The sequence below is a fragment of the Musca domestica genome, unplaced genomic scaffold (genome assembly GCF_030504385.1).
Source record: "Musca domestica strain aabys unplaced genomic scaffold, Musca_domestica.polishedcontigs.V.1.1 2, whole genome shotgun sequence".
In the NCBI taxonomy this organism is placed as follows: Eukaryota; Metazoa; Arthropoda; class Insecta; order Diptera; family Muscidae; genus Musca; species Musca domestica.
The window spans coordinates 30,910,949-30,932,778 of NW_026712249.1; the positions used below are offsets into that span (position 1 = coordinate 30,910,949).

Sequence of the window (21,830 nt, forward strand, 5' to 3'; positions counted from 1 at the left end):
AAACGACGGCACTAGCACAACATATGATACACACAGGCCACTCACCTGATTTTGACAAAACAATAATATTAGACAAAGAGAAAAATGAGAAAAAGAGATTGCTGATTGAAAGTCTGAGAATACAACAACAAATTGACGTAACGATGAACTTAAAAGAAGACACCGACAATATTAGTGCAAGCTATGGAGTGGCAATAACGTAAACATACCTGTGATACTAGATTTAAGTCGTTGTTTATTGTCTTTTTATGTTATTTTAATATAAAATCTTTGTAAGCACGTCTTGAATATTAGTGTAAGTAAAGAATATGTTTACAATTGTTGTAATTTGGACCATATTGTTAACTTTTACATTTATTTTATTCAAATAGACGAAATCCCCTGAAGAAGTCACCAAAAAAGTGACGAAACGTTGGGAAAAATTCAATAAAACAAATCTTTTATTTGCAAAACTTACAGAGGTCAGTAAGCTAAAAAAATCAAATATAATAAATTTCGGATCTGACCAAAAACATATAACATAAATAAATTTATTTAATACAAAAACATTTCTTAAAAAACTATCTTAAAAAATCACAGTTTTACTTAGATTATCCTTAGCGTTCACATATGTACAAACTATTTTCGAAGCATTGCAATAACAACAAAAACAAAAACAGCAATGGTATGCCAGGAAACCCGCCTTAGACTTCCTGCATTCCCTGCACCACCACCACTATACTCAGGTGTGCTAGGTTTATTTGTCAGTGTATCATCAATATCTTCTTCATCATCTTTGGATTGTGGCACATAATCATGGCAAGTGGGGAATCTCTTGGGCACTGGGGGCATTTCATCATTATCTCCGACCTTCAATATTAATGCCATACCAATTTCAGCATGAAATTCTATGTGGCAATGGAAAAGCCAAAAACCAGGATTAGAAGCTTCAAAACGTACAATGGTATAGCCACCATCGGGCACGGTAACGGTGTCCTTCACGGGTGGGCGTACCAGGTTTCGTTTTAGTAGATTGAAACGATCCAGTTCTTTGATCTGAAATTAACAAGAGAAAGAGAGAGGGAGAGAGAGAGAGAGAGGAAATATAATATAATAACAAATAACACTCTTATGACAAGTCTTCATAGGCAGGAAGAACATTGATTTCTCATTACTCACCATTTCCACAGTGACATTGGCTGCCAGACGTTCCATGCCGACAACACGGAATGCATTGCCATGCAGATGGAAGGGATGATTGGCATCATAGGTGACACCCTCATCGATGATAATAAATTCAACAATAGCATTTCTCGGCACCTGCAGGACATGATGACATTTACAGAACTCCTTGCGGCAATCGATGCCCTGCTCCTGCAAACTGGTTTCATTGCAGAATAACGATTCGTCGACACTATCCCGGGCAGCCAGTAAAGCCACCGAGGGGAACTTCAATGAAATGTGATTTAGTTGCGGAGTAAATACCAAATTGGAGTTACTCAGATTGGCACCCATGCCATAATACTGTTGAGGATGGAATTCCGGGTTATCCTTGCGATAGAAATCGTAGTAAACAAAGAATTTATAATCGGCCACTGGTTTTAACGCGTCACGATCTATACCGGAAATTTGATCATAGATTGGCAGGCCATTCACTTCGGCCATGGTGAGAGAGTCTATGTGACCGGATCCCTTGTTCATGGCATTGAGTTCTATGCCCTCCGGCTGGTGATTGTAACCCAAGTCAGCCTGAGGCTCCTCCATGGGGGCCTGGTCATAATGTAGTATGCCCACCTGGAACGCCGAGGTGAAGCGTTCATCACAATCCATCAACCCCTTGAGACGTATCCAATAATTACCCACCGCCTGATTGGCATTGACAATGAAATCGAAACGTTCACCGGCATAGGTTATTACGGATCCCACCTCCAGGGGCTCAAAGTCATAGCCATCCGAACTAATGGCCATGAGAGTGTGGTTGTCGATCGAGATTTGTATGGGACAGTTGAGGAATTCGGCATTTATGACCCGAAAACGATAACGAAAACCTTTTGTGACATTGTACTGCTGCAGGGGTATGAAATCCAAGGGAATTTCTCCATCCAAAGCCCGTTTGGAGAGATGCCTAATTTTCTCCGGTTCCGTTGTATTTGTGACCTCTTCCTCTTCTTCTTCCTGTTCTCTGACGGCTCGTCTGGTCTCATTTTCCGACTTGGCCAATCGAGCGGTCCTGGATATTTCATTTTGTTGTATCCTTAATTTATTTACCCTGGGATCATTTGAGGGGTGTAATAGGACCACATCATTATCCTCCAGTGGGGTATTGGGATTGTACTCTGTTTCATTGACTTCCAACGCAGATTCGGTAATTGTTATGGCAGAAGATCTCACTTCACCCTCATTGGAGATGTGGTCATCCCCCACACTAGCAGATCGACCTTTGGCCTTTATGGATTCCCATATGGCCTTGTAGTATCTTCCCTTGCCATTTATTAACAAATTCAATGGCTTATTATCCCCATTCGAATGATGATGGGAAGCAAACATACTAACACCCGGTACATGGACCCAATCCTGAACAATCATGGTATGTTCACTCAAATCGAAGTCAAACAAATGTCCATGGGGATCTTCACTACGTGGCCGTTTTATGATCAAAGCTCCAAAGACTCCATCTCCCCGTTGCATACCCGTATGCGAATGCCAAAAGTGGGTGCCAACATTATCGGCGAAAAAGGTGTAGCGAAATGTGGAATGTGGGGAAATTGGACACTGGGTAACGTGGGGTACCCCATCCATATAGGGTGTATTTTTCATATGCATACCATGCCAATGGATGGTGGTACTTTCACCCAGTAAATGATTCTTGACATCCACCACAATGGTATCGTTGTAGCACACCTCTATCCTAGGGCCGGGCATCATACGATTTACCACTGTCACTGAGCGTGTAATACCATCTCCCGCTATACAATGAGGTCGCCGACAATCGCTAATATTCTTCGGGCAATCATAGCATGCCTTCGACAAAGTTTCATACCATTCCACCACAAAGGTATAGTGGCAGACACGTGGCGCCTCTCCCGCCCTACACTCCCTGACACATGGATGATTGTCATAGAACTCCTCGGTCCATATCTCCTCATTGTCCACACCAACTTCAACGAAGGGCAGTGGTGGCGACTGCCTCCTTTGCCTACAATATTGACAACAATTTTCCACATAAATCAGTTCGGGTGGACAATTTTTGGGCAAGTCTGGACAGGTTTTTTGATAGGCATTAATGATGGGCTCCCCATTTGGCAATTGACCACATTCCAGCAGCGTACAATCTGCATTGTTATGCCAGGTGCTGCCAATTTCGTACAGCTGATTTTCGAAACGACATTTCGTCCGCACACATTCACCACAGCAGCTGCCGTTCTTTGGTCTCACCTCGGAATCCTGAAAATGGAAAATATTGAAGTCAATTTTGAAATTTGAGTGTCTTTTCCGTTTCTACTCACTATATCACAATAAAATTCTCCACAATTGTCCTTTTTGGCCACCACATGAGGTATTCCCAGTTTGTTAAGCTCACATTTGTACAGGGAGCAAGGATTTTGGGGGGAAATCCATATGGACCCTAGAGTTTTAAATTCCGTTTCGGCATCAATGGTAACGGAGCACAGATTATTGCTTATGATAGCTAAAAAATAAAATTAAAAATAGTTAGTGACATAAATAATAATTACAGGAAAACCCCAGTAGATTATGAAATTAGAGTCAAAAATATAAGACCTTTTGAAGTTAATATAACAAAGTGACCTAAATAGAGGCGGAACACATTTTTTGAAATTTTGGATTAAAGTTCATTGGAATATTTGCATCTTAGCTTTCGGATAACAATACGAGGATTATTATTGGTCGAAATATAAACGAGATACCAAATGAGTGCCTTTCGCGCGTTTTACACCCTCCACCACCTCCGTTTGTAACACCTCGAAGTATATATTGCAGACTCCAAAAACTATATATATTTTTGATCAGCATGAAATTCGATGTCGATTTAGCGATGTCCGTCCGTCTATCCGTCTGTGGAAATCACTCTAGCTTCCGAATGAAATGAAGTAGGTCAATAAAATTTAACTCAAATGTATACACCACACCAATTTCAACGAAGGGCAGTGGTGGCGACTGCCTCCTTTGCCTACAATATTGACAACAATTTTCCACATAAATCAGTTCGGGTGGACAACTTTTGGGCAAGTCTGGACAGGTTTTTTGATAAGCATTAATGATGGGCTCCCCATTTGGCAATTGACCACATTCCAGCAGCGTACAATGTATTTAGTAGAGCTTTCATTAACATCATCATCGCATTCAGCACACGCCAGCCAAGAATGATTAGAAAATGAGGTTCCTCTCTTCATTTCCAGCGCACAATGGGCACCAAAATCTCCGGATACCAATCCGTTGGACTATTGTTGACGGAGTATTTTGGAAATCAAAGGTGGCACTAAAATACCAATGTGTCGATCACCTCTAGCAAGCGCTTCGCCGGCAATGAGCCAAAATTCCACAGAGCAACATTCGGGCAGCGTGTGACGGTTTCATTGGCCGGTTGAAGGCCATAATTCGTGCGGGCCGAACTTTGAGTGCCCTCCACCATTTGAAACGAATTTCGCAATTATCAAAAAGCAATGAAATCCATTAAAAATTCTGTTAAAATCTTAAATATTCCAAATGTGGCTGTTACATTAGGATCTATACGACGACATGGACCTGCATAGGTAACTTTTGTCATAAATCATTACAATATTCAAATGCGAAACTTAACAAACAAAAAATCGGTGAATATCATCAAATATCGGGAGTTACCGTTATATGGAAGACGTGGACCTGCACAGACAAGTTTCTGTCTTTGGCTGTAGTATCCATTACGAACTTCAAATACCGAATTTGAAACAATTCCGCTGAATAATGTCGCTAAAATCATCAAAATACCGAATACCGGGGGGTACCGTTATATGAGGGCTATACGAAGACGTGGTCCTGCACAGGCAATTTTATATCTTAGGCTGAAGTATCTATTTCGAACTTCAAATACCAAATATGAAACAATTCCGGTGAAAAATGTCGCTAAAATCATCAAAATATCGAATATCGGGGGTACCGTTATATGAGGGCTATACGAAGACGTAAACCTGCATAGACAATTTTTTGTCATAGGCTGTAGTTTCCATTACGAACTTCAAATACCAAATTTGAAACAATGCCGGTTAATATTGTCGCAAAAATCATCAAAATAGCGAATATCGAGAGGTCATGAGGCCTATACGAGGACGTGGACCTACATGGCCCATTTTCAATACCAAAAGTCCTGCAGACATACTATACATTTGAGTAAAACTTTATCAATCTACTTCAATTCATTCGGAAGCTAGAGTGATTTCCACAGCGGAATGACAAACTTAATATACCCTCCATACAATGGTGGAGGGTATAAAAATGTAAAACTCTTTTTTTCATTTTTTTCCCTTTTTTTCCCATAGACGTACTACAAAGTTACCAAAAAACTCAATTTTGACCCTTTATGTGAGACGTGTAAGAATTTTTACACCTTAACCAAGTCTGACATTAATGCTACTAAATGCCAAGTGTGAACCATATCCGGATATTCTCTTCACACAATATATGAGATTTTTTTCTGCAAAAATTGTTTACTTTTTTCGTGAGTGTACCAGAAATACTGGACCGATATTGTCCAACTCCGAATTTGATGTTGATTTTATGATCCTCTGTTAAAAATTTTGTTAAAATCTTAAAAATACCGAATGTAGTCGTTATATTAGTGGACCTGCATAGTAACGTTTGTCATAAGCCATTACAATATTCAAATGCGAAACTTAAAAAAAAAACAAGTAAAAAAGCAGTAAGTTCGGCCGGGCCGAACTTTGAATACCCTCCACCATTTGGAACGAATTAGAAAATTTTCAAAAAAATTAAATCCAATAAAAATTCTTTTAAAATCTTTAAAATATCTAATATAGGAAGGTGCCGATATATGGGGGGATATACGATATTGTGGACCTATAAAGACAAATCCATGTCTGCGTGTAAAGTACTCACAAGGAACTCCTTGTATGGATTTTCAGATAATTCCATTGGAAAAAGTGGCTAAAATCATCAAAATACCGAATATAGGGGAGTACCGTTATATGGGGGCTATACGATATTGTGGACCTATATAGATGATTCTCTGCCCAGGTATAAAGTACCCACAAGGAACTCCTTGTGTGGATTTTCAGACAATTCCGTTGAAAAATGTGGGTAAAATCATCAAAATACCGAATATCGGAGGTACCGTTACATGGGGGCTATACGATATCGTGGACCTAAATAGACAATTCCTTTTGAGGAGGTAAAGTGCCCCCAAGGGACTCCTTTTTGTGGAATTTCAGACATCTCCATTGAAAAATGTGGGTAAAATCATCAAAATACCGAATACCGTGGGGTACCGTTACATGGGGGCTATACGATATCGTGGACCTGTATGGACAATTCTCTGCCGAGGTATAAAGTATCCACAAGGAACTCCTTGTGTGGATTTTCAGACAATTCCGTTGAAAAATGTGGGTAAAATCATCAAAATACCGAATATTGGGGGTACCGTTACATGGGGGCTATACGATATTGTGGACGTATATATAGATGCCTTGGTATAAAGTACCCACAAGGAACTCCTTGTGTGGATTTTCAGACAATTCCGTTGAAAAATGTGGGTAAAATCATCAAAATACCGAATATCGGGGGGTACCGTTATATGGGGGCTGTACGATATTGTGGACCGATATAGGCCATCTTCGAACTTGACCTGCCTGCAGACAAAAGAGAGATCTGTGCAAAGTTTTAGCTTTCTATCTTAATTCGTTTAGACTGTAGCGTGATTACAACAGACGGACAGACGGACGGACAGGGCTAAATCGTCTTAGAATTTTACGCTGATTAAGAATATATATACTTTGTTGGGTCTAAAATGATTATTTCGATGAGTTACAAACGGAATGACGAACTTAATATACCCTCCATACCTTTCTTGGTGGAGGGTATAAAAATCGGTGAATAATGGATCAAAATCATCAAAATACCAAATATGGTGAGGTACCGTTATATTGGGGCTGTACGAAGACGTGGACCTGTACAGAAAAATTTTTTGTCTTAGACTGTAGTATTCATTACGAACTTCAAACACCGAAAATGAAACAATTCCGGTGAATAATGTCGCTTAAATAACCAAAATACTGAAAAAAGAAGTTACCATTATATGGGGGCTATACCTACATGACCCATTTTAATTTGAGTAAAGTTCTATTAACCTACTTCATTTCGTTCGGAAGCTAGAGTGATTTCCACAGACGGACGGACATATCTAACAGGATTTTATGCTGATCAAGAATATATATACTTTGTGGGGTCTAATATGTATATTTCGAGTTGTTACAAACGGAATGACAAACTTAATATACCCTCCATACTATGGTGGATGGTATAAAAAAGCGTTAGCTAACGGAATCCCCTCCACTTGATACAATTAACTTTTTTGTTTAGACTTATATTTCTCAATAAAAATATTCCTTAACCACAAAATATCTCATCTCAATGAAAAAAAATCCCCCCAACTAGAAGATGTGCCATTTAATTCCACGCACAAAGTATTTTTTATTGAGTGCGCAAACCCAACCAGTTTTGGGGAATCCACATTCCCTGAAGATGAGTCAACACAACCCATATGGGTACTTTTTATTTTTCTCAAATCAAAATTTTATGGTAAACCAGTTACTTTCATTTCAATAAATTTTTGCTAACAAATTTCCCCAGTTCCGATAGCCAGCCAGCCAGCCAGTCAGCCTACGCAAATAAATACATCAACAGTTTAGTTGGCCATTGCATGCTAAGAAGAGATTACAACAACATTAATAAAATAACTAAACTTTGTTTTCGTACAAGCATGCCAAAAAGCTATAGTCCCACGCGAATTCTGTTTCGTTTGCCAAATTTAGCCCTCCATCCCCCGTCACTCACTACACCAATTATGCAAATTACAGCAGACTGTGCAATGTTTGGCGGTAATAATAACGCCGACATGCACTGTAGATGTAATTAAATATTTATTTAACAAATTAAATGCATTATTTTTAATGCACCCTCACTCACGTGTAGCTGGGGAATAAAAATCGTAATGGAAATGGTCACAAACACACACACACACACGTACTCTGACACAACGAAACACAGCCAGACAAACATTCCTCGTTAATGCATGCCGACAAAATGTTTAAATAAATATTATTTATCGATGTGTGATCAACGACAACGACAACAGCAGCAGCGGCAACTGTTAAAGACATTTTCTGCCATCTGGCAATGGTGACTGTCAGTTAGTTGTCTGTCCATCAATTATTGACAGTCGCACATTTTAAACATTAATCAGAAGTTAACGTAACAACATCATTGGCAACTTAAGTTCAGACTGCCGCTTAACAACAGAAAAATGTTCGAACGAACAATCGAACACCTTCAGGCACTTCTTACAACATTTCTTTGGCTTTGTTGTTGTTGTTGTTGTTGCCGCACACAAATCACTGCAATCAAGTTAATTTAATTATCATCGATGATGATGATGATGATGACAAGTCAACAACAGTCATTTAAAGTGACAAGATTCTAAATAACTTTACAGTGACATTTAATCAATTAACCAAATGGAATGGAACAAAAACAAAAACCGATTTAGATCCGGCTAGAGAATGCCCTTCAGCAAAGTGAAACAATTGTACATTTTAAGGACAGTTTTAGTGGATGGTTTTATTATCAGACCAGCAATCAAGGATTTTTTAAGAATGTTGAGTTTTGAAGAATATTTTTGCTAGAATTGACCGATGAAGGACTTTCAGAGCAATGACGATTTTTATACCCTACACCACAAGGTGGTCAGGGTACTATGTCTTTGTGCATTTGTTTGTAACAGCAAAAGGAAACGAGATAGACCCATAGTTCCTTTTGATGATCTGCATAGAATCACATTCTGAGTCGATTTATGCATGTCCGTCCGTCCTTCTGTACGTCCGTCCGTCCGTCTGTCCATGTATTTTTGTAAACAAAGTACAGTTCGCATTTATTGCCCTATTCAGATGAAATTTTGTACAAATCATTTGTTTGGCCCAAGGACGAACCCTATTGAAATTGGAGATAATCGGTCAAAATTTAGATAAAGCTCCCATATATATTTTCGTCCGATTTGCTTTTTATTGTGCACCTAACGTGTAATATCAGTCCGAATAGTATGGAATTTTGCACGTACGATCAGATTGGACCTGAAAAGAAGTATGCCAAATTTGATCGAAATCGGTTCAGATATAGCTATAGCTCCCATATATATTGTTCTTCCGATATGTTATTTTTGTCCTCCGCAGTGGTAATATGCACTCTGTAACAATAATATTTGGGGAAATATATCAAATATAGCTCAGAAATACATTTGCTAAATTTTATCGAGATCGGTTCAGATTTGGATATAGCTTCCATATATAACTTCGTCCGATTTACTTCTGATTGTGCACCAAACGTCTAATATTTGTCCAAATTGGATGAAATTTGGCACTTACGACCGAATTGAGTCTAGAAGCTAGTATGTCAAATTTGATGAAGATCGGTTCCGATTTGGATATAGCTCCCATATATATCTTTATCCGATTTCAAATTAATTGTGCACCAAATGGGCACAAGTCTTTTGAACTTTAAATTATAATTATAATCATAGCGTGTATGATTGAGTTCTGCCATAAAAACTTTTAATTGTCATGCGCAGCTCTACTAAATTAGCAAAGTGGTGTAGGGTATCATAAAGTCGATCCGCCCGACTTTAGGACTTTCTTTACTGGTTTTGGAATATTTTTTTTTGGGGATTTGTAAATCAAGGACTCTCAAGGACCAAACGCAGATTTTTAAGTATTGTTATACCCTCAGCCATATGGCTACACAGGGTACATATCATTTCATACGACCTAAACATACCTCATGGCAATCCTCTCAAAGGGAGTATCCAATTTGGTCCAAACTAAATACAATATCGGCCCACTCCGTCAAGTACCTCCCCCACAAAGGGCCAAAATGTCGAATAATTATAACTCTTCACATATTTTTCATTTATATTTCAATATTTTCACTAACACAAGGCATTTAATGGATGACGGGTTGAGCGGACCATTACTTCTAGTACCTCCCCCACAGAGAGCCAAAATTTAAAAGCCATTAATCACCTAAAACGCTAAATGAGCATCCGATTACCTTAAAACTTGGCACATTCCAACACTTCCACCAACACATGATCTGTTGAGAAGATGTACAATATGGAAATTCTCTTTCTGGTACCTCCCCCATAAAGGTCAAAATTTTAAACGAATATAACTCGCATAATTTTCGAAAAAACGATCAAATATCTGATATAAAGTGATATACAATCCAATACTGATGCGTTTTAATATTTTTATCAGACTTATGTCAGATAAGAAGTGGAAAACATTGGCCCACTACTTGTCTGAGGAAAGGCAGCTACCGACTGCATGTTCTCAGGAAATTTTCATAAAAATCCAGGATAAGCCCGTAGATTCTTCAGTCTACAAATCCTTGGAGAAATATTCTTAAAAATCCAATATTGATCCTGGAAAGTTCAAAAACTTACAATAGACCTGAAAAAAATATATATTTTTAAAAATCCAAAATTGGTCGGAAAATGCTTGCAGAAATTTTCTTTAAAATCCACTGTTGTACTGTTTCTCATCTGCAAATTCTTGAAGGACAAGTTAAATGGAATCAGTCGGTAGCTGCCTTCCCTCAGACAATGTTCGGTTATTTAAGTATATTTTGACTTGTATTATGATTATTCAACTTTTGACCCTTCATATGAGAGGTTCCGAAGTAGTGGGCCAATGTTTTCAATTTCTTATTTCTTTAGCTATATCTGAACCAACTGTGATGTAGTTGCTTATAGACAGAATTCGGTCGAATGTGATAAAATTCAGTACTTTTGAACTGATATTGGCCATTTTTCAGCACAATTAACCTGAAATCGGTTTAGGATATATATGAGAGCAAAACCTAAATTTGAAGCAATTCTCACCAATTTCAATAGGGTTCGTCCTTGGCCCAATAAAATATTGTTTGGAAAATTTCATCTCAATCTGCATTTTATTCACAAGAACACATGGACTGCATAGGCAAGTTGTAAATATTAAAGGAGCATATCTCGAGGTGTCGAATGACTAACTAAACTTGACAAGGAACTAAATTTTCAAATATTTTCAACCAATTATGGGTTTTTAATCATATATCTTGATTATCTTGTTGTCTTTAAGGATATTTCTCAAGAACTTTCACACTAGTTTTAGGTTAATCGTGGATGTTCAGAGAAGATTTATATGCTTATGTACTTATAAGTGCGGTTGTAAGATTTAGAAGATTTCCCAAAATCGTGTGATACCCTACAACACTACAATATGTTGGAAGCCCCCCTTATATCCAAATCCATTTAGGAAGATTTCAACGATGTCATAGAGACCGGATGTAACCCTTAGCTTTTTGACCGAGGCATCTGCCTCATATTTACGCACTCCGTCATGTATTGAAAACAAATTCACGCGAAATTTGTGGTCCATTTTACAGCTAAATATAATCCAATGAGCATTCAAAATGCAAGACTTTTGCTCTGTCGTTAACCTTCTTTTCATGCCAAATTCCGTGTCGATAGGTTTTCAACTGTGACCTGTAGTGCGACTGCAAACCCCAAAAATCTTTATTTAATTTTTTTTGGGTCCATTTGAGTTTTTTAATGTACATCTTAGAAAATTTCGTGAGGATTTCGATAATTGCGACCCGTATATAATACTCTCAACACATTGTGTTGCGAGGTGTACAGAAACTTTGGAAAATATAGAATCCAAAATTATACGTCAAATTGAAAAATCGCATGCGATAATAAATATGACAAAAATTAAACAAAAAACGTAATAAAAAATATTTACTTTTTTGTTGACATAATTTTACGCGATTTTTTCTTAGATTTTATTCTTTCTGACAAGAGACCATTTCGAATTGATGTGAATATCAGTTCAGCGGTTCTTGAGTTATAAGTGGATTAACTAAGCTATATATCTTATGTCAAAAATGTGTCAGTGTGTTCTTTTTAATGCATTTCGTCGGGATTAAAAATATTCGCGGATTAGTGGCAATTTTTATATTTTTTGACATAAAAATTAAGGTTTATTTTACCCGATGACCGTCCAAATTGGTAGGCTTCCCAGTCCAAATTGTTTTATAATTGTGGGATGTAGATGTAAATCAAGTTTTTTTTCTGTTTTTGGTTAATTTTAACATAAGTATTTTCTATTACTATTTTCTATTACTATTACTGTTCTGACCCTAACCCCACCATTATTTTCAATTTCATGAGGATCGGGCCATAATTACGACCTGTAGTATGATTACAAATTAACATAGACCGACGAACGACCGGCAATTATAGCTAGATCAAATCTGCTCGGTGAGATAGAAAGATCCATATATAGTTTTTCATGTAGAGGACCAATATTTCAAGATGTTACAATAATTGTTTTGGGCTGTAGATTTTTTGGAATCATTTTTTATTCCTTTCTATGTTTTGAAGACTTTCAAATCATCGGACGTGGATTTTTTAAGAAAATCAGTTGGAGGATTTTCAGGCTATGGATCATCGTTTGTTTTAGAAAATTTCAATTGGCATTGGAACTAAAGAATAATGCCCACATAATGTAGAGTGAGTACATCAACTTTTCAGCTCACATTTTAGAATCCTATGTGATCTGCCGAGTTAACACATTGTATGCAGTTATTTCTTTGTAAAATCCGCCAAGTGATTTGTAAAAATAAATTATCTAGTTTATATCTTACAAAGAACATAAAAATGCATTAAACAATTTGTAAAGCTTGACGATTTTTTGTTTGCTCCAACAATCTGTTAAGTCTGACAATCTTTGCTTTTTTGTTTGCTTCAACTATCCGTTAAAGAATATTCCAACAATAGCCGAGGCACACATTGGTTTGTGTGTATGTACTCTATAATCACACGAATAAATTACCAAGTCAATGAGAAGGGGTATCAGTAACCGGATAAAAGTAACTGTGCATTGTGAACTGCATTGTTGTAAAATCGTAACGATTATTGTAATTTATGATGACAATATTATTGACAACTTGCGGGCCTGCTCAAGTAGTGAGGAACAAAAAACCAAAGCAAAGGCTGCCTTGAACTTGACCGAATGAGGGTAGTGGTGGGAAAAAAACAGCCACAATACTCCAAGCTCTATTTTAAAATATTCTGAATCATTGAGGTGTCACAGCCAATAGAATGATGGTTTTATTTAGCCCACATTACAAGTTGCTTGCGGAACTAGGGTAATTCCGTGTTACTTTAAATGGAAAATACAAGTCAAATGTAATTTTTCATGCTCATATGACAATAGACACAGGGATTTTCCTGGTAATGGTGAATTTCATACACGTTGAAGAAATAGTTACCACTTAAAATGTATCAAATCGGAATTTTTATACCCTCCACCATACTTTTTATACCCTCCACCATACTATGGAGGGTATATTAACTTTGTCATTCCGTTTGTAACTCCTCGAAATACTCATGTCAGGCCCAACAAAGTATATATATTCTTGATCTGCGTAAAATTCTAAGTCGATTTAGCGATGCCCGTCTGTCTGTCTGTCTGTCCGCCTGTCTGTCTGTGGTAATGACGCTATCTTTCGAACGAATTGAGATAGAAGGCTAAAATTTTGCACACATGTTTATTTTTCCAGTAGGCAGTTCGTAAATGGGCCATGTAGGTCCACGTTTTCTCATAGCGCCCATATAACGGTACCTCCCGATATTCGGTATTTTGAAGATTTTAGCGACATTATTAACCGCAATTGTTTAAAATTTGGTATTTGAAGTTCGTAATGGATACTACAGCCTATGACAGAAAATTGTCTATGCAGGTTCACGTCTTCGTATAGCCCCCATATAACGGTACCTCCCTATATTCGGTATTTTGATGATTTTAGCGACATTATTCACCGGAATTGTTTCAAATTTGTTATTTGAAGTTCGTAATGGATACTACAGCCTTAGAGAGAAATTTGTCTGTGCAGGTCCACGTCTTCGTATAGCCCCCATATAGCAGTACCTCCCTATATTCGGTATTTTCATGATTTTAGCGACATTATTAACGGGAATTGTTTCAAATGTGGTATTTGAAGTTCGAAATAGATACTACATCCTAAGACAGAAAACTGTCTGTGCAGGTCCAGGTCTTCGTATAGCCCCCATATAACGGTACCTCCCTATATTCGGTATTTTAATAATTTTAGCGACATTATTAACCGGATTTTTTTCAAATTTAGTATTTGAAATTCGAAATGGATACTACAGCCTTAGAGAGAAAATTGTCTGTGCAGGTTCACGTCTTCGTATAGCCCCCATATAACGGTACCTCGCTATATTCGGTATTTTGATGATTTTAGCAACATTATTAACCGGATTTGTTTCAAATTTGGTATTTGAAGTTCGTAATGGATACTACAGCCTTAGAGAGAAAATTGTCTATGTAGGTCCACGTCTTCGTATAGCCCCCATATAGCGGTACCTCCCTATATGCGGTATTTTGATGATTTTAGCGACATTATTAACCGGAATTGTTTCAAATTACGTATTTAGAGTTCGTAATGAGAACTACAGTCTGTGACAGAAAATTGTGTATGCAGGTCCAGGTCTTCGTATAGCTCCCATATAGCGGTACCTCCCTATATTCGGTATTTTGATGATTTTAGCGACATTATTAAACGGAATTGTTTCAAATTTGGTATTTGAAGTTCGTAATGGATACTACAACCTAAGATAGAAAACTGTCTGTGCAGGTCCACGTCTTCGTATAGCCCCCATATAACGGTACCTCCCTAAAATCGGTATTTTGATGATTTTAGCGTCATTATTAACCGGAATTGTTTCAAATTATTCAAATTGTTTCAAAAATTCAGTCTGTGACAGAAAATCGTGTATGCAGGTCCAGGTCTTCGTGTAAGCCCCACAAAGCAAGTACCCGCCTATATTCGGTATTTTGACGAGTTTAGGTACAATACCCACCGAAATGGTTTGAGACGCGTATTTGAAGTTCGTAATGAATGCTACAGCCTATGGCAGAATGATTCGGATGATTTTTGCTACATTATTCACCGTTTATTTCAAGTTTCGAATTTGAATATGGCAATGACTTATGACAAACAATGCCCATGTAGGCCCACGTCGTATAGACACCAATATAACGGCTATATTCGGTATTTTTAAAATGTTAACAATTTTTTAAGGATTTTATCTCCAAATTCGATTCAAATGGTTCGGCCCGGCCGAACTTACTGCTTTTTAACTTGTTATCTTTTGATTTGGATCGTTCACAATTTCCGTTCACATATAAAACCTTTTTATGATTTGTTCATGTTTTAACAATTATCTGCATTTAATTCTCCATCCACTGACTACATTTCATAACGCAAAGAAACGTTTTCAAAACACGTGCTGCACTACAAGCAAGCTGCACCTGTCTCCGATTTATGTTCTCAAAGTTTGCACCTCAATTAACTATCCGAAATAATTAGCTTTGCATTTTAATGCAATAAAATAAAAAAATCAACCGCAAAATCATTATTGACAACAAAATTCACACACGCTGTGGGAATAAAAACATTTTTATTTCATATCGAAATGGTTGTCAATGCTTGAGGGTGGCTAAGGCGCTTTAGAGCAATTTTAAGTTATCAGTTGTTACTGGGCTGTGACTGAGATGATGATGACGACGATGATGATTAGATCTATTTGCGATTTCAACTTTCACTTTATAATTCTTAGCAGGGTTTATTGTTTTGTGTTTAGTTGATATCAAGGTCAATAATTTTATTATCTTAGCGAATTTGAATCAGTAATGAAAAAATGGAAATGAAAAATTGTAAAAATTCATTGATGAAGATTTATTTATTTTTGTGGAAATTTCTCACATTTTTCATTTTTATACCCTACACCACAAGGTGGTCAGGGTAATATGTCATTGTGCATTTGTTTGTAACAGGCAAATCGAATGGAGATAGACCCATAGTTCCTTTTGATGATCTGCATAGAATCACATTCTGAGTCGATTTATGTATGTCCCTCCGTCCGGCCGTCTGTCTCTCCGTCCGTCGGTCTGTTTGTCCGACTGTCCCTGTATTTTTGTAAACAAAGTACAGTTCGTATTTATTGCCCTATCCAGATGAAATTTTGCACAAATCATTCGTTTGGCCCAAGGACGAACCCTATTGAAATTGGAGATAATCGGTCAAAATCTAGATATAGCTCCCATATATATCTTCGTCCGAATTGCCTTATATTGTGCACCAAACGGGTAATATCAGCCCGAATAGTATTGAATTTTGCACAAACAACCAAATCAGACCTGAAAATAAGTATGCCAAATATGATCGAAATCGATTCAGATATAGCTATAGCTCCCATGTATACTGTTCATCCGATTTGTTATACTTCTTACCCACAGCCGTAATATGCACTCCGTAACAACGATATTCAGGGAAATATATCAAATACAGCTCAGAAATATCTTCGCAAATTTTATCGAGATCGGTTCCGATTTGGATATAGCTCCCATATATATCTATATCCGATTTCAAAATGGACAATACAAGTCCGAATTTAAAAGATACAAATGCTTCACCATATATAGTCTTTGAACTTGAAATTACAATTATAATCATAGCGTGTATGATTGAATTCTCCCACAAAAACTTTAAATTGTTATGCGGAGCTCTACTATATTAGCAAAGTGGTGTAGGGTATCATAAAGTCGGCCGCGCCTGATTTTAAGACTTTCTTTCCTGGTTTTAAGGTATTATCGACATTTAAATGTAGTACATATTTCTGACTTCAATACCTTAATTATTATATTACATTGGAGAATCAATCGAGAACTGTTAAATCGAAAAGATTAAAACAGATTTTTGTCATGGGAGTTATTTTTAAAATAACTCCTAGGGAGAATATCCCAGACAAAAAAAAGGAACTGATGAGGATTACTGGCTCTTTCCTAAACTAAGATTTTCCTGAAAAAAGTTATTCGTGATTGAATTGAAGCCCGACGTCAAGGAAGTGGATGGAAGAAAACAGCAACATCAGCAGAAATGCTTCAAAAGTAAAGAAACGATTTGATCGAAACCCGCGTCGCAGTGGCCGAAAAATGGCTCGTGAGCTGAACATATTACAATATTCCATTCGGCAAATATTGAAAAATGATCTCGGGGTAAAGCCATTGAAATTCCAAAAAGTGCAAGTTACACCGCAATGGAAAGTAAAAAATATACTCAAATGAGCAAAAGAGTTGCTTCGCTTGTGATGAACTGCCGAATTCGGTTTGGTTTGGTTTTCCGATGAGAAAACATTCGTCGTCGATGAGAAAACAATGGTCGTGTTTACTTGCCAAAGGGGTTAGCTGAAAATGTGCACCTTCGGTTGGCCACCAGAACTCAAGCGCCGGCCATAATGATGGTGTGGGTCGCCATAACAGCCGATGGTCGCTCTCCGCTCGTATTAATCGACCGTGACATCAGAATAAATGCAGAATATTATCGCGAAAATATTCTGGAGGTTGTATTAAAGCCTTGGGCATGCAAACATTTTGGCCGCAGACCCTGGACATTTCAACAGGACTCGGCACCATTGCACTCAGCACGCGCCACCCAAGAATGGTTACAAATTGAGGTTCCTCGCTTCATTTTCAGCGCACAATGGCCAACAAAATCTCCGGATACCAATCCGTTGGACTATTGTGTCTGGAGTAGTTTGGAAAGCAAGGTTAGCGCTAAAAAAATACCAAAGTGTCGATCACCTCAAGCAAAGCACTTCGCCACCATACTATGGAGGGTATATTAACTTTGTCATTCAGTTTGTAACTCTTCGAAATACTCATGTCAGACCCAACAAAGTATATATATTCTTGATCAGCGTAAAATTCTAAGACGATTTAGCCATATCCGACTGTCTGTCTGTCTGTGTCTGTGTCTGTGTCTGTCCGTCTGTCTGTCTGTTGTAATCACGCTATCTTTCGAATGAATTGAGATATATGGCTACAATTTTGCACACATGTTTATTTTTCCAGTAGGCTGGTTAAGTTCGTAAATGGGCCATGTAGGTTCACGTTTTCATATAGCCCCCATACAACGGTACCTCCCTATATTCGGTATTTTGATAATTTTAGCGACATTATTCACCGGAATTATTTCAAATTTGGTATTTGAAGTTCAAAATGGATACTACACCCTAAGACAGAAAATTGTTTGTGCAGGTCCACATCTCATATAGCCCCCATATAACGGTACCTCCCAATATTCGGTATTTTGACGATTGACGAAATTGTTTGAGATGTGGTATTTGAAGTTCGTAATGGGTGCTACAGCCTGTGACAGAAAATTGTCTATGCTGGTCCAGGTCTTCGCATAGCTCCAATTTAACGGCACCTCCTTATATACGATATTTTGATGATTTTAGCTACATTATTCACCGTTTATTTCAAGTTTCGAATTTGAATATGGTAATGGCTTAAGACAAACAATGCTTATGTATGTCCACGTCGTATAGACCCCAATATAACGGCTAAATTCGGTACTTTTAAAATTTTAACAGAATTTTTTAAGGATTTTATTTTTTGAAAATTTCCAAATTCGTTGCAAATGGTGGAGGGTATTAAAAGTTTGGCCCGGCCGAACTTACTGCTTTTTAACTTGTTTTTACCTCACCCTGTATATACCTTCAAAACATTGCACACCAACAATCTTGGGCTTAAGGAAAATCTCTGAAAGGGTTTTCAGATCAACATTAATTGACGTTTCAAAGAATTTACCACCTGAAGTGACTTTAAACCAATTATTGAGATTTCTTAGAAATATTTATTCTGGGACCTGTAGACCTACAATATTGAATTTCCAAGGGAGCGGATTTCCAACATCATAGAATCTTTTATTTCCCATAGAACAAAATCTGACCACGGGTAACTATTGAGGTTTAGGATTATTTTAAATTTTTAACGCAAAATTTCTCAAAAAATATCGACGAATGTCTTCGATTGGCCGCGTTCTGTTGTCATCCATAAATCTCTTACTGATGTGGATACCCAGGCTTCTGTAGTCGTGGGTAATATGACATTCACCAACCCTTTTGGCAAATTACGGGCGAGAAAACTTAACAGACAATGAAAGCCCTGACTGGCTAAAAAGGTAGGAAATGTAGGTAAAATTATGATAGATAGCTATTAATGGGGTTATACCATAAGCGATTAATATGGTCTTCAATGTTAAACCTTCTAAATCGATTAAAGCCATTTTCAATATTAAATATCCTAGGAGTAATAAAAATGACTGTACAAAAATGCAAAGCTCTATCTTTACTATTGCAATCTCTATCGAGATTTCGTAGTATTTTATAGTATTTTTGTCAAATTTAAAGAGATAACATTTTTTGTTAAATTTAAGATAATATTATCTCTCCTGGATATATTCCAAAAATTCCACTGGCAATGTGACTTCCCCGAAATTCGAAAGTTCTAATTTTGTTGTCATTCAAAATTGCCGTGTCAAGTCATTTCACTTGAGTGTCATTATCATCATCCTCTCATTAATTATGCATATTATTAAGTAATTAACACATATATGAAATGTTTAAATAAAGTATATATTTATTGTTGTTGTTGTTATTTGTTTGTTTTTAGAATTATTCAAATTAATTTCAACTGTTTTTGTTTCCGATACGCTAGTTATGGCTCACTGGCTGACTTCAATTTAAAAAAGATATGAAATTGAAAAATATTTAATTAAATTGCGCGGCAATAACAACTGTTGCAAATAAGCGTTTCTTTTTTTGTTGATAAAAATTATTTTAATTTAATTTTAATAATATCCGGAGTAATGACTTGACAATCAGTTGTAGACAAAATAAGTGGATGGGATAAAACGAAAATGGATGTTCAATCAACTGTAGCAACAGGTAGAAAATTTGTCTATGGAAAGACCTATAGGTCTCTCATGGAAAAAAATTAATTTTCTAAAGAGAAGAAGTGGAAGCCTTATTGAGGTATTCTATCTTCTTGATCTTAGGGTCTTGTATGAAGAAGTATTTTAAGGATATATATACTTTGTAGGGTCTATTATGAATATTTCTTGGAGTTACAAACGGAATGACAAAGTTAATGTACCCTCTATAGAATGGCAAAGGGGTATAAAAGACCTAAAAGTCGTCACCTCCAGGTCTTCTACGGAGAAGTCGCCCAGGTCTACTCAATGGAGAAGTCCTCCAGATTTACTCTATGGAGCAGACTTCCAGGTCTTCTCTATGGATACTACATCCTCATCTGGAGAAGACCTTTACCTTGACCTTGAGGTCTTCTATAGAGAATACCTTGAGGTCTTCTATGGAGAAGACCTTGAGGTCTACTATAGAGAAGACCTTGAGGTCTACTATAGAGAAGACCTTGAGGTCTACTATAGAGAAGAGCTTGAGGTCTTCTCTTCTATGGAGAAGACCTTCAGATCATTTATTGAGAAGACCTCCAGGCCTTCTATAAAGAAGACTTCCGGGTCTTCTATGATACAGATCTCCAGACCTTCTATGAAGAAGACCTCCAGGTCTTCTATAAAGAAAACCTCCACGCTTCAACGGAGAAAACCTTCAGGTCATCTATGAGGAAGACATCCACGTCTTCTATGAGGAAGACGTCCAGGTCTTCTATGAGGAAAACGACCAGGTCTTCTATGAGGAGGACGTCCAGGTCTTTTATGAAGAAAACCTTCAGGTCTTCTATGAAGAAGACCTGCAGGTCTTCTTTAAAGAAGACATCCAGGCATTCTATTAAGAAGATCTCCAGGTCTTCTTTAAAGAGGACATCCAAGTCTTCCATGGAGAAGATCTGCCAGTCTCCCATGGTGAAGTTCTCCAAGTCTTCAGTGGAGAAGACTCAAGGTCTTCTAGAATGAATACTTCTTCTATAAAAAAAAAACAGTAAAGAAAGCCTTAAAATCGGGCGGGGCCGAATTTATGATACCCTACACCACTTTGCTAATTTAGTAGAGCTGCGCATAACAGTTAAAAGTTTTTATGGGAGAATTCAATCATACACGGTATGATTATAATTATAATTTAAGGTTCAAGGGACTAAATATGCCGAAGCATTTGTATCTTTTGAATTCGGACTTGTACTGCCCATTTGGTGCACAATTAATTTGAAATCGGATAAAGATATATATGGGAGCTATATCCAAATCGGAACCGATTTCGATAGAATTTGACAAAGATATTTCTGAGCTGTATTTGATATATTTTCCTGAATATCGTTGTTACGGGGTGCATATTACGGCTGTTGGTAACAAATATAACAAATCGGATGAACAATATATATGGGAGCTATACCTATATCTGAACCGAACTTCACCAAATTTGACATGCTAGCTTCTAGACTCGATTCGGTCGTAAGTGCCAAATTCCATCGCATTTAGATAAATATTAGACGTTGGTGCACAATAAAAGGTAAATCGGACGAAATTATATATGGGAGCTATATCCAAATCTGAACCGATCTCGATAAAATTTGGCAAAGACATTTCTGAGCTATATTTGAAATATTTCCCCAAATATTGTTGTTGCAGAGTGCATATTACGGCTGCGGAGGACAAAAATAACAAATCGGATGAACAATATATAT

The 21,830-nt window shown here is 37.2% G+C and overlaps 1 protein-coding gene across 1 annotated transcript in view; it reads right to left on the bottom strand.

Annotated features, from left to right (window-relative positions):
* Nucleotides 1-491: 491 nt before the first annotated feature.
* The window catches only part of LOC101889463 (uncharacterized), a 42,004-nt gene continuing 20,665 nt past the window's right edge, over nt 492-21,830 (bottom strand). The window contains exons 3-5 of the mRNA XM_005178067.4: nt 3,486-3,667; nt 1,159-3,423; nt 492-1,035 (exon numbers count right to left, since the gene is read on the bottom strand). Of these exons, the coding sequence (XP_005178124.1) occupies nt 619-1,035; nt 1,159-3,423; nt 3,486-3,667 (2,864 nt within the window). The 3' untranslated portion in view covers nt 492-618. The remainder of the gene's footprint in view (nt 1,036-1,158; nt 3,424-3,485; nt 3,668-21,830) is intronic.